The sequence below is a fragment of the Sebastes fasciatus genome, chromosome 14 (genome assembly GCF_043250625.1).
Source record: "Sebastes fasciatus isolate fSebFas1 chromosome 14, fSebFas1.pri, whole genome shotgun sequence".
Classification (NCBI taxonomy): Eukaryota; Metazoa; Chordata; class Actinopteri; order Perciformes; family Sebastidae; genus Sebastes; species Sebastes fasciatus.
The window spans coordinates 31,541,853-31,556,977 of NC_133808.1; the positions used below are offsets into that span (position 1 = coordinate 31,541,853).

At 40.8% G+C, this 15,125-nt stretch overlaps 1 protein-coding gene across 1 annotated transcript in view; it reads right to left on the minus strand.

The window, feature by feature from the left end:
- The window catches only part of neb (nebulin), a 106,347-nt gene extending 99,623 nt beyond the window's left edge, over positions 1-6,724 (minus strand). The window contains exons 1-2 of the mRNA XM_074657902.1: positions 6,581-6,724; positions 6,214-6,307 (exon numbers count right to left, since the gene is read on the minus strand). Of these exons, the coding sequence (XP_074514003.1) occupies positions 6,214-6,285 (72 nt within the window). The 5' untranslated portion in view covers positions 6,286-6,307; positions 6,581-6,724. The remainder of the gene's footprint in view (positions 1-6,213; positions 6,308-6,580) is intronic.
- Between the last annotated feature and the right edge of the window lie 8,401 nt (positions 6,725-15,125).

A 15,125-nucleotide genomic window follows, 5' to 3' on the forward strand; every position in this document is an offset into this window, starting at 1 on the left:
CTGTTGTTTAGACAGCTTTATAATCTCCATGTCTGATCACACACAGACAGCATGGCTTTAGAGGACTGGTTCATCCACATTACAAAAGAAAATATGTTTTCACCTCTAGTAATATCTAGCCATGCAGATAGTTCTAGTGTAAAACTAGGGCTGTCAATCAATTAAAATACTTAATCGCACATTTTTTATCTGTTCTAAATGTACCTTAAAGGGAGATTTGTCAAGCATTTAATACTCTTATCAACATGGGAGTGGACAAATATGCTGCTTTATGCAAATGTATGTATATATTTATTATTGTAAATCAATTAACAACACAAAACAATGACAGATATTGATCCAGAAACCCTCACAGGTACTGCATTTAGCATAAAACAATATGCTCACATCATAACATGGCAAACTGCAGCCCAACAGGCAACAACAGCTGTCAGTGTGTCAGTGTGCTGACTTGACTATGACTTGCCCCAAACTGCATGTGATTATCATAAAGTGGGCATGTCTGTAAAGGGGAGACTCGTGGGTACCCAGAGAACCTCCTTCATGACAAGCTAGTCTGACATGGTTGGTACCGATGGATCCATCAGGTTTTATAGTTTCATATGATACCAGCATCTTCACTGTAGCTATAAAACGAACGCGTTATTATTGCGTTAACTTTGACAGCCCTATTTTAAATATGCAAATGAGGCATTATCTAATGCTAACTGTCATTGAATTTAGGAGAAATCTACAGACGTATATAGACAAAGAAGTAAAATAAACACTTAAATGTGTATTTTGGATGTTTTCTTTCCACTAGTCTAAAAAGATTTTTAAAAAAGAAGACATGTTATTGAAGCAAAATAGACCAAAAACTAAAAAAAAATGACAAGAGCATGAAAAACGATGTTTTCGCCTGAGTTGTCTCTTCTTAAAAAGTAATAACATTACTTTACTTATTACTTGGGATCCAAAGTAATTAGTTAAGTTACTCGTTATATTACTATATTACAATGAACGACAATGTCCTTTGCATCTTTGACTCTTCCTCTCCCTGCCAAGGTGATATAAGTTCACCAAAATTGACATGATGTGAAGATGCTTACTGACCTGCCGCGTGTTCATGTCATCGTAACATCAGCCTACCTGGCACAAAAAACTAATTTTATTCTGTTACTTTGATTAATAACTGTAATATAATTACTGTTTTTGATAATTGTAATCCCTTATGCTACTCGTTACTGGGTTAAAGTAATAACACTTACGTTTCTGGATGACTAGACACCACTAGAAGTGAGAGAGAAAACAGTTTCTTTGTGTAATTTGGTGGAAAAAACATCCATTTAAGGGGAGAACGTTGAAGCACCCTAAACCTCAGCCTACAGTAGCTGACAGCGTTCCCACACATAGCATTCTGCTCCACGAATAGCATCTAGCGTCTAACTTACAGCCTGCCTGAATTACACTTCCCTCTACTGAGGAAGTATTTACAGTCACGTAAGGTTGGCTGGCGTTGGAAGCTAACCAATAATCTACCAGAAACCTAGAAATAACCAGAGCTGCGAGAAAGAACATCTCAATCATTTTCTTTATCAACATTTGTAAGAGGCTTCAATATCTTGATCCATCAGACAGGAGAGAACCATAGGTGTGAATGAAACCCCCACATTACACATCAGAAACCTCTCTACCGGCCGTCAGACACTTTTTTCCATCACCTCTCTTGAGCACATTTCTAGTGCTGTGACGCTAACACGCTCCAGGCTACCGGAGTGTGATTTACAGCACGGTGGCTCGTCTCATTAGCCCCCCCCCACACCTCTCTCTTTACCTCTCCCTCCTCTCCATCTCTCTGCCAACGTGCCGTAGATGTCCACTTCTAAATTTGTCTGGATGCCAGACAGAGAACTCTACGCTCCGCCCCTAAATGACCTGAGCAGTTAAAGGGACTGTATGCAAGTTTTTACACGTCTTTTTATTGCCAATGTTAGAGGAGGAGACCTTCCACGACTTTCTGGGTTTCCTCTATCAGACTGCTTTTAAAGGGAGTGTTTGTAAGAATCATAAATGTCTTGTTAACAGCGACACCTGTGGACATTAAGTCAACGAAAGTCAGCATCCTGTTGCTCGCGCTTGTGCTCGCTCTACATAGACATGAAGGAGCATCGCTCAACACAGTGAGGAGACACACGTCAGCTAAAAGCACAATATCACTCTATATTTCAGCTGCTTGGCAGTAATGTTAGCTGACCAGACCAAGGTCTCTCCATGAATCAATGCTGATCCTAGTGTTGGCTTTTCCTGCCTCAGCCTCCCGACCGCGGCCGGAGGGAACAGGGGAGACGCCGGAGTTTTGGTCGGAGACGATAACGTTTCTCTCTGCGGAGCCCCGTCACTTCACAAGACACGGGAAACCTCTGTTGGTCTGGAGGAGCTGCAGCAGTTATTTCTGCACAAACGTCCACTGAACATTCACTAGATATTCTCAGAGCTAAACTAACTCTTCTGCAGTGTGGAGTGAGCAGCATGCACGTGAGAGTGGAGCGAAATAGCGAGAACGAGCGAGGTGTGTGAGTGAAGACAGGCAGAGCAGCAGAGTACAGCAGAGACTCCGGTCCTGGAGACCAAAGCTACAGTCTCCCCCGCGTCCTCCGACCGCGGCCAACACTGTTTAACAGACGGGCTTCACTAGATACAACCAAGAGGTTTTGGTGCTTCCACAGCGTGGCCACACGCGAGCGCGCATTAGACACCGACCCGCAATGATTTATACATGTAAGAAGCTACAAACAGTCCCTTTAATTTCTCCCAATTTTAGTGCTATATCTGGTTTAAGCCCGTCTAGCAAAACAGGAATGTGACCGACGTCGGAGGAAAACTAGGATCAACATCTGCCGAGCCATCGATTCACGGAGGGACCTTCGTCTGGTCAGCTAACATCACTGCCAAGCAGCTGAAATATAGAGTGATATTGGGGTTTTAGTTGTCAATCACGTTCAGTGTCATGTGTGTCGCCTCACTGTTTTGACCGATGCTCGCCAAAGAATGTATATTGCTAAGAAGTGAAAGTCAGCACCCAGCAGCAGAGCTACGCCTCCCCCATTTTGGACTGAAAGCAACTACCAGACGCCAGTAAAACGTCCGCTTACAACGAGACTTACAAAATTAAAACTAAATTATTTCTATTCTGTTGTCATATTTAATGTCTCTACTGAAATGTCCTGTGTTAAACAATAAAAATATTATAAATATTCATACTATAATAACTATTTACTTATTTATTAATTAAACTTTTTGCACGTCCGCTTCCCAGAGGAGCATAAAGTGAGCAATGGACAAAAATGGAAGTTAGAAAAATCCAGCAGAAGTATAAGAGGTAGTGTCCTGTGCTTTTGCCCTGCGTGTTAGTAAATAGCCTACAACTCCATTAAATTCTGTTTATATCATGCTACTAGCACTACTAGCTACTGGCCGATAGCCGGTTGTTTGGGAACAGAGACGTTAATACATCCACCACGGTACAGCATATAAAGCCCATAGGTGTATTATAAGATAATAAAAGTGATGAATTACAGCCACTAATATCCATTATTACAGCTGCATACAGCTAGCAGGAAGCTGGCAGAACCAGATGTGTCATATGAGTGTGCAGGGCGGTGCGGTCCCGTGGGTCTAATGCACGTTCATTATGCCGAGGAAAATAACTCTGAATTCAGCTGTTAGTTCATTTTACTACTTTTAGGACATCATGATTTAAATGAGGGATATTTAAGTGTTCCTACTGGGAAGTTGATTCACCTCAAAGACGTCTCTTTATACATCCACGGGCGTACATTGGCGTTTTCGGTCCACAATGGCGGCAGCGCTACCGCAGCTGTTGTCAAAAAAGCACCGGAGTTTCGCCTCTTTGCTTCTGTACTCTTTGGCGACCGGACGCTGACTGATGTTGACTTAACGGCCACATGTGTCACTGTTAACAAGTCATTTCTGATTCTTACATAGAGTCCCTTTAAGTCATTTTTAAGTTAATAACTAGATAATCAAACTAGGTCTAAGTTCTCGTGAAGGTTTTTAACTTGATATTCTCATGTATGAGCTGAACAGCACTATGTTTCTCCCCATTCTGTAGATTAAATAAGAAGCCGTCTTACTATTTACTCCAAACAAATTGCAGCTTTTCTCCACAGTGTAGATGAAAGTGATCGTGAAATCAGAGTGTATTGACTTTATCCATTTGTTCCGCCTCCCAAACGATTTACATCTTTACAGCAAAGATGGTAAATCTATTTGAAACAGTTGATACGTTATATGGGAGTTAGATGATGACTAAGAGACAAAAACAAAATCATTCAGACTCCCCTATAAGATATCAGCATTGTTATTATTATTGTTATTCATAAGTATGAACAAATACAAGGCAAACTTTAATCCTATTTCACCAGGAAATATGAGATTAATCTGTTAGCCTTCTGTTTTCACTCTTCCATTGGACACTGACAGGGAGACCTTCAGAAACAATATGAATTCATACACATAAAAACATCCTGAAATGTTGAGGATACGAGGTTTGATCACATAATCTGGAGACAAATATGACGGGGGGGATTGGTGCGAAATGTGATTGAGAGTTTCAAACTAAAAACAAAATGTTAACTTCCAGAAACCGGCATGCTCCTGAATTTTACGTAGTCTAATCTTGTGCTAGCGATGCTACACAGGAAGTAGGACTGGGCGATAGTTCAATATAATAATAATAATAATACATTTATTTTATAAAGCACTTTAAAAAGTGCTCAAAGAAACTTCAAATGGTAAAAAAAATAATGTAAATTGATAATACATAATAATTTATTGTCTTTCAATGGAACCGTATCGTGATGAAATCATACATCGAGATACGGTGATACACAAATACGTTGTCTAAATTGATAATAAAAAGCACACACTAACTAAAGTCTTCTTAAAGTTACTTAATTACATTAGAAAATATTTTTCATTTATCAAGTATTTAATTCAGACAGGAGTGTACAAAAATAGGCTTTCCCTTGAGTTTACTTCATACAGATTATTTATGTATTTATTTATTTAATTACCACAGTAGGGCTGCATGATTTTGAAAAAAAACAAACATCCAAATGCGATTATTTTGAATGATATTTAAATTGCAATAAAAAAAATTATATTAGACGGAGTGAATTTTTTTATATCATTATTCTCATTTTCAATGAAAAAAACATATTTAAATGATTATGGTGTGATTTTTGTTTGGATCTGTAGGGAAGTCTGTAGAATATGATGTGTAGGCCGGGACATCTCTGCAGCAACACAATATTATTTAATTTAAAATTTGACACACGTTTAATAAATATTGTGATTTCCTCCTCATCCTGCGATTTGAAGGCCATATTGCGGCTTTGATAACATTTTTAAATGTATTCATGTATTTATTTATATTAATTTATTATTATCATTGCTATTATTATTTTTATTCATAAATTTAAACATTTAATTTATTCTATTTTTATTTTATTATAATTATTACCTTTTTTTCCTTTCCTTTGTTTTTTATATTTTGTTTTTCAATTTACAGTTACAATCTGTTATATATACATATTATTTTATTTGCTGTGGTTTAGGTTGTCATCTTTTTTCTTAAGGAAACAATAAAAAGAAGAAAAGATTAATTGTGCTGCTCTAATTACCAGAAAACACGCTATATCATGATTCATGATATATATCGTTATCGAGATATGAAATTATATCGGGATAGAAGATTTTGGCCGTATCGCCCAGCCCTAACAGGAAGCATACCATCATAATTTGGGAACCATTACAGCGTTGCAAACTGAGACTGAGACAAAGACTTTATCTTGTGCACTAGACTCCGTTTATTATATATACAGTAGGATGGCGTATTAACGACCTACAGTATGGCTGCCGACCATCTTTAGAGATGAGACGGACAATGTCCCAGTAAAATATTGTTCATTTTGAAATAGATCTGATTCATGAGGCCAATCCAGGACTTAAAACTGGTGTCCGTCTGAAACAGGATCCACCAAACTGGTTCCATGAACTGCTGACTGACGGGGAAGGGAGGGGAGTCACTAACTTAACTATTCATAGGGCCTGCAGATCACCTCAATCTACGGAATCACAGCTCTGGATAGGAAAAAATAATCAAGAATAGTAATGAAAGTAAAGAAAAGCAATTATGAAAAGACGACTTACCTCGTCCAGGATCTCCTCCTCCTCCTCCTCAAACTCCTCATACTCCTCATATTCCTCCACAACTTCCGTCATCTTGGGACGGTTTTTAGAGGTTCTGCGCAAAAACACATAACATTTATTCATTCATTGTTTAAACTCTGAAGTTTTACTTTACTTAAATGTTGTATCAGTAGCTCAGTTCCAGACAGCTAAACTGGGGCTTAGACAAGAGGATCAAAAGGACAACTGCACCAGTGATATTTTAGGACGCTGCCGGTCATGTTGAACCCAGTCACCCGATTCAAAAATAGGAATAATTCAAAGCAAATGCATGCTATAATAAAAAACACACAATCATATTGATGTTAAACCAATGTGCGTGCCATACCAGCAAAAGGTTCCCGCAGTATTTCCTGACAGTCCACTAGGGTCTCAAACTCCAACTTTGTGATTTGCTCCTAAAAATAAAAATGTGTTCACAAGTGTAAATCAGTAAATTACAACAAGGAGAAACTGCAAGATTAGGGAGGTGAGAGTACAATTATAACAGGTGACATGTGTGACAGCCACAACACAGCTCCTCCTAGCTGACGGCTGGCGACAGCTGCCCCGACAGTGCTTCAGCTATTTGACATGTAAGCTAATGCCGCAGCCTGATTGGTTGGACTCTGTTTAGCAGAGACGGTGGAGCAATGCCTTCTGAGGCTGCAGGTTAAATATAGGATGGCACACTAAGTACCTTTTTTAGCACTTCATTGCCCTCTCTTTGAATCAAAAATATATTTTATCTCTGTGAAATAACCAGAGATGAAATTGATTGGTAGAAGGACAAAATAGTCAGACAGGTGTTGAACAAAATGGCCTGCTGAAATTTCAAGTACATCCAAAAAGGTAGGCCTGATCTTCTCCAGTCTGGCAGATCTGGATTGTTTGGTTATTCCTTTAATGTGCAGCAAAGCCTTCGCACTCCTTATCCCTCTCAATCAGCTGGATCCAGTCGGCAGCAGATGACGGAAGTCCAAGCAGATGGAAAGCCATGCAACGCGTAGAAAATATGGATATTTGTGCTATTATCTCCGCTTACCGGTTATATCAAAGTTTTAAAGGTCTCCCCACAAGCCACCAAAGCCTCCCCAGCTTCCCTCCAGAGAAACGCTGTGCAACGGCACACAGCTGCGATTTCTACCCAGGTTATCATGTGGCCCAAGCAGCCAATCACACGCCGGCGCTCTCGGGTTTCAAAATCTAAATATACCTAAATGATCCTTTCAGAAAAGAGCACCTGTTGAGGCCAATGCATCAGCGGTACAGTCATGAGGAAGGCAGTGGGGCACGGAAAACACAGGAAAACACGGGAACTAGCACCACTCTGTGTGGTTGGGTGCGTTGGCAAATGTTTTTTTTTGGTAAAAGGTTGGAGTTTGGAAGTAGGTCTGACCATGGGTAGGGATATATGAGCCAGTGAGGAGAAAGCCAGCTGAGGGGCTGAGAGCCAGATCTGTTGAGGTCATCTGTTAGCTGACCCGGAGCTGGCTCTCAAGAATCAGGTCAACGTTAAACTGAGGAGACAGAAAATAACAAAACAAGCCAACATACATATGATTATGCACCACAAACTAATAGCTATAAAGGTGACTGTAATGTGAAAAAAAATAAAGTGTGACAAATCACCGATGCCCCTCGGATTACAGACAAAGCCTGTAAACGAATAATGAGACACCCGGAGACGTCTTGACATTTGCTTTGGAAGATTGAGGACATCTGACGTGATGCATTGAGACCGCTGATGTACTTTAGCTTCACGGTGGTAATAACAATTAAATAAAGTAGATATAAAACAGTAGATGTTTACAATCGTCACCTATGAGCAGCAACTGGTTGTCAGCTGTTCAGCACCAAACTGCTTCACCAAAAGGACTAAAGAGACCAGAGAGGCTGGCATCACTTTACACATGTCAGTATTGAGTAGATGAGAGATTTATTTTTTTACTTATGGGTCAACTAAAGCATCAAAAAGTTAGTGAACTAGCTAACTTTACCAAACAACGGACCAGCTGAGTTCTAAGTCAAAGTTATAGAGTGCTCCAAGGATGACATATTTCTGTAGTCCAACCAGGAAGCGATCATCTCCCTGGTTCCCTCCACTAAGAGCCAACGGGATTGTTCCGTTGGGTTCTGGATTATTGCAGAAAATAAACTCTGTGGCAAACAAACGTTCATGATACCTACAAGTTTTATTCAGCAAGTGTGAATGCAATCTCCAGAAGTCAAAAGCTAACGTTAGGCTATAAACGAACTACACCACGTTGGGTAGACACGACGAGGCTGTGAAGGAGGACGTGTCGGCGTGATGACGTTTAGTAGTCTCATTTAGCCACTTGTTAGCAAACCGCCTTTTTAAGACACAAAAAGGCTTCAAAATTCACCAGTGGGATATTTATTGATATATTATATCGTGGAATTAAACATTAAAATCTCTTCAGTTTTGTGTTAACACACCTTATTTCAGACATCTAACTAAAACACCCATTGACTTCCAGACGAGGGAACAGGAAGTCCCAACATGCTAACTCATTTCTGTGTTTTAGGACTCATTCCTGCAGCGCTCTGTTGCTGTTTGCAAGTTCAACAGCATTGATCTGTTAGCTGAACAGACATTGTTTTAACGTTAGCTAGGCTAATTTAGCTCAAAGATAATGTTTAGCAACGTAAAAACTAAGTTATTAATATTACCTCAAACATTTGGCTGCTATGCAGCTGATTCCATGCCAATAAAGTACATAAAAGATATTGCTTAATGTAGGATTTTGTCCGAACAAAGTCTGAAAAATGTCTAAAAGAACGGCAGAAGAAAAGTCTGATACTGGTATCATATGAAACTATAAAACCTGATGAATCCATCGGTACCAACCATGTCACACTAGCTGGTCATGAAGGAGGTTAAATAACGCTCCAAACTTACGCTAAATTCTGGCGAGGAAAAACTATCATGTCCATTTTCAAAGGGGTCCCTTGACCTCTGACCTCCAGATGTGTGAATGTAAATGGGTGCTATGGGTACCCACGAGTCTCCCCTTTACAGACATTAGAAAATTAGACCTGTACACTCCTTTTCTGGTGGAGTAACAGTGATCCAGAGTCGTGTTGCTCCTGGTGGAGTAACAGTGATCCAGAGTCGTGTTGCTCCTGGTGGAGTAACAGTGATCCAGAGTCGTGTTGCTCCTGGTGGAGTAACAGTGATCCAGAGTCGTGTTGCTCCTGGTGGAGTAACAGTGATCCAGAGTCGTGTTGCTCCTGGTGGAGTAACAGTGATCCAGAGTCGTGTTGCTCCTGGTGGAACAGCTGACGTGCTGGTAATATTTCGGTAGCACTGATTGGTTGCAGTGGTTAAAGTCCCCCGTCACGATGGAAATGGCCTGCGGGTGCTGGTTCTCGTAGCCGGTGATTGCGCCACGGAGCTCCTCCAGAGCTACCGCGGCGTTGGCTTGGGATGGGATGTAGACGGCGGTTAGCAGGACAGAGGGGAATTCTCTCGGTGAGTAGAAAGGCCGGCACTTGATAGTGAGGTGTTCAAGAACCAGTGAACAGGAGTAGGAAATGACCTCCACATCGGTGCACCCCGAGTTGTTCACTAGAAAGTACACCCCGCCACCCTTTGACTTGCTGGTCGCGTCCCCCGAGCGGTCCAGGCGATGCACGGAGAAGCCCTCCGGTTGTATGGCGCTGTCTGGGGTGTCCGATGTTAGCCAAAATGTCCATTTTCAAAGGGGTCCCTTGACCTCTGACCTCCAGATCAGTGAATGTAAATGGGTTCTATGGGTACCCACGAGTCTCCCCTTTACAGACATGCCCACTTTATGATAATCACATGCAGTTTGGGGCAAGTCATAGTCAAGTCAGCACACTGACACACTGACAGCTGTTGTTGCCTGTTGGGCTGCAGTTTGCCATGTTATGATTGGAGCATATTGTTTTATGCTAAATGCAGTACCTGTGAGGGTTTCTGGATCAATATCTGTCATTGTTTTGTATATATATATATATATATATATATATATATATGTTTATATTTGCATAAAGCAGCATATTTGTCCACTCCCATGTTGATAAGAGTATTAAATACTTGACAAATCTCCCTTTAAGGTTCATTTTGATCAGATAAAAAATGTGCGATTAATCAGGATTAACTATTTTAATGAATTGACAGCCCTACTTAGAATAAAAAACAGTATTGGTAGAAAAATACAAGGATTATAAGGACAACATATGCCTCTTACACCATAGGTTCCTATGACAGGAAGTTTAAAACTGGACCCAGGTAGGACGGCCGTCATACAGCATGGTTCCATCCCAGAATGGCAAGTCATTACAACACGTCACATCTACTGTTTTATATCTTTGTTAAATTCAACCTTGCTCTCTTGTATAATAATAGACCTTGAAACAATATAGCTCTAGATGCATCCCTATATATGCGTCATGTTATAAAATAGACCAGAGAAATACCGTTCCACCTCTCACAGGACCAAGTGGCTGTCGAAAAAAAAAGGTAATTTTCAAAGCAGCAGAGCAGACTGCTACTCAAGTTCCACACGATCCCAGTGCATATAAAAGTATCTGAGATATAAAAATACATCGTGGACTATTTCTAGATAACATACTGTACAGCTGAGGTCAAGTGGCGGCTATAGTTTAATTCAGTGACTCTCAAAGTGGGGTCGGTACTCTGTCAGAGGGTCCGCCAAATAGTTTGCTATAAATTATAAAATTGTGCTGTATCATTAAAAACGTGCATATCTACAGATGGGGATCATTTGCACCAATACAACAAGCATATTGTGTTCATTATTCCTGGTCGTGTCTAGAAGGTAACCCCTAAGTTGTGAAAACGTGTGAAAACTCTTGCGAGAGCTGCCTGATGACGTATCCTTAACCTTAATCATTCGAAGTCAACCACTAACCTAAAAACAAAAATCAATATCAGTTTAAGTGTACGCTATATTTAGAATATTTTCACCGCTTTACCTCGGCGTCAGACAGCCTTTTATGACGGGGAAATGACACCGTTATATACATCTATGCTCTCGCCATTCACAAAAACAGTAATTTTACCTCGGTAGAAACACAGGAAGTTGCTGGTCTACAGCTGCCTCTATCGCTGAGTTTGTTTGTGTTTTTGTGTGAATTTGGTGAATCAGAACTACCCATTTTTAAACACCAAAGTCACACAATAACACAAACACACTAACTGATCGAGGCAGCGGTAGACCAGCTACTCCTGTGCTATATTTAGAATATTTTCACTACTTTACCTCTCCGTCAGACAGCCCTTTATGACGGGGAACTTAAGCCGTTATGTCCATCTATGCTGTGAAATTACTGTTTTTTAATGGAGTCTGGTTGCTTTGAAAAGAGCATAGATAACGACTTAAGTTCCCCATCCATTCAAGGTCAATGACTAACTTTAATCATCTCACAAGAGTTTCGCAACTTGAGGGTTACCTTCTAGACACAACCATTACTCCCACCCGTGTTAGCTTTGGGCCAATAGAACCTCTGATTGTGACACAAAGCAATAAGTTCATTATTTTTAAGTTGAAGCACTTAGTGAAAGTCAGCTTTAGACTGGGAAGTTTAAATATCAGGATTTATTGGGACTAGGTCTTGCTACTGCTCCTTTTCTGACAGCTTTTAGGATCAATTAAATGTTTTTTTTCAATCAATTTAAAAGTGTAAATGCTGTCAAGTTGAGTATAAATTCAATTTGTATGTAAATCACCCTCTGTTTAAAAGTATAACATGATTCAATTTCACTATGAGACAGGTCTGAAGTATTTAGGTTCAAATAGTTCCAATGACATCTACGAGTATGATTGGTGGTATACGCTTAATTGGTGTTATGATTATGAGGGGATACCTGGGAAATGTTCTCCCCTGTAAGGGGTCGAGGTAAATGGCATCAACCCTGAACATTAAGATGAAAAATGTACTCTTCAGATGCTGTGCCTCTATCTGTCTGGTGGGTCACGTCTTTGTGTACCAGGAGCAGAGTGCTACCCGGGGACCCAGACGGACAGCAGCAGCTGAGTGTCGCTCTCTCCCTCCGGTGGACTGGATCTGGAGGGGTGGAGGAACGGATGACTGCTGCTGGCTCCTCAGCAGCAACATCACTACAGTTTTTAATCTCATATCATCTGCAAAACGGAAGAAGTAGTCACGTTTTACAAGGTGAAATATCTCACAAACTGTGCATATAAACCCGATGCATTACATATAAAGTTCAGACAGGGCATCACAGACTCAAAAGAATGACTACCCAATGCCAAGGACACCCAGTGATGCTTAGTCACTGGAACAAAATGACTGATGACCAGCGACACCAGAACACAACAGCTGCAGGACAGACGAACCACAACATAAACACTGCCAATTGTCAATCTGAGCCCCAACAACACCCATGAAAACAATGAATTCTAGTGAGGTGAGAGGCCTAAAATGACCAATTAGTCAGTCACAGAGTGACTTTACAAGAACAGGATAGGTTGTAGTTTACAATCAGGGAGATTTCCAGACGAACACCAACATCTGCACTGACCTTTACTGGCTCTAAAAGAAGAAAGTGATGTCTCGGGTACCAGTTAAAGTTGGTAACCAAGAGCTGATCAAATTACTATATTGTTTTTATCACTTTGGGATGTGGACAGATTTGCTAAATAGCTTGCACTCTAAGAAAAGTCCGTAAAAATACGGGCCACTGTACCGTGTTAATATGAAGGAATTTTCTGTATCAATTTTTCACAGGAGTTGTACCCTTATTTTTAAATACGCATTGCATTGCGGGAACAAGAACCTCAGCTAGCCCCGAAGTTGGAAGAGGCAGAGACCATCACACACGTGGCAAAGTTTAGTCCGAATTTCGGATTTGGAGAAACCTTTCTCACACTTCTGCAGTAAAAAATAAACAATTAATGTGTAACCAAAATGATTAATGTTCAGGACTTACCGTTAGCTCGGTGTCGTTTTAGTTGGAAAGCTGTTTTGTTGTTTAGATCAGCTGTTGTCGACCGTTAACGTCACCAGATACACTGGAATATTTTGCTGATTTATTTTGAGACTAATGCAAGTTTGGTATTGTAATTTACGTTTTACCAATGCTTATATTTTAGACTTCAGTGGCGTCAGGCAGAGTTAGCCCCAGTTTTAGCCTCAGGTGGTCCGCAAAGACCGATGGGTAACGTATAAATTAGGGATGCTCATTTTGAAACATTTTCTTAACCGATAACCGACCCTCGTTAACCGATTATTAACCGTTAACCGACAAGATGTGTGCCTCGCATGCAGCGGTTTACCGGCTGCAGGAGCACAACAGATATTGGTTGACGGGAGTCTCCAGTTCACCGTCCGGGAGCGTTAACTTAGCAGCTCCGATGCTGCGTGTAGTGTCGCGGACATGCAGCCACTTTCCCAGTAAAAGTCTCCACCGCACATTTAGTTTAGTTTAGTTTAGCAGGTTGTCAGCTGTGTGTCTGTCCGGTGTAACTTTAGCGAGTGTCCAACAAACAGTGTGTGTGTTTGTGCTACGTTAGCAGCTCGGCTTCGTGTTCGCCGCCGCCACACGTAGTCTGCGTAACTTTAGTGAGTTTCCATCAGACCGTGTGTGTGTTGGAGGTGAGTGTGAGTTTGTTGGTGGCGTTCTAGCTGTGATCGTAGGTGTAGCAGTGTGTGGACAGTTTATTTGTCGGTGAATAAATGCTATGAAACTACAACTCCTCCGCTCTGATCAAGCGAGCCGGAGACCGGAGCCGACTTCCTGTATCCTGCAACTCCGGCTCCGCCTCTTAAGGTGGGCTGTTAAGGTGGACCAGCTTTTCTCCTTAAAGAGACGAACCGCTCCTCTGATCCGCTCGGCTTTTGAGTTAATTATTAACATTTCTTTTAACCGTTTTAACCGATAGCGTTAATCGGTTAAAATGCTTAATGTCGGTTAACGGTTAAACGGTTAATTATGGACATCCCTAGTATAAATGCAGCGTTAGCATCTGTTTTCCCTCCAGAATGGAAAGGTTGGGCCTGCTATTTGGCTCGGTACGGAGGATATACTGTAAATCAACAGATATTTCTGTTTTAGGGTGGAAGAAAATGTCCGTAAACTTAACGGAAAATGTCCTGGTAATTTTGTGCCGGGACATTATCTGTTTTTCTTAGGTTTTTATCTTAGAGTGTGTACTATTACACATGCCTTCATTGTTCTCCTGCGTGTGCAAACAACTCAACCTTCCGATCACATTGGAGATGGAGTGATTATAGTGTCTGACACCATCGCTACTCAAAATAAACTGAGGACACACAGCTCTCCTGTCCTGCACTGTGACAAACGGATACAGCATGTACAGTATTTCAATGGATTATTATAAAAAGATAAACTTCGTGTACGACAGTTAGTGAAATTTTGTCGAGTGCATATTATTTGGGTTTGATTACCAGCTACGAAATGTTCGCCTCAAATTGAAATATATAAAAAATGTGTAGATGAAAGCTAATAACAGATCACAATGTGAACAGCAACTCCAGTCTGATGATGTTTCCATTCAATATGAAGCATCAACAGACCAAGTTCACGATTGTGTGAGCTTTAGGAATGATGATATAATTGACATCAAACATGTACATCAATGAATGTAGAGCCAATTTAAAAGAAAAAAAGGTGGAAAAATTGGACAGAATACGCAAAATTTGACAAAAATATTCAAGCACAAGGTCCAATTACAGAAAATGTTCTGGTGCTTTAAAGCTGGAGTGCAGAACTTTTGTCTCCCCCTTCTGGCAGTGAGAGTAACTACACAAACACTGTATAGAGAGGCGAAGTCCCGCCTCTTCAGGTGGACCACCGTGAGACCTTATTTCAGAGAAAATATGAACAGTAGTCAACGTTG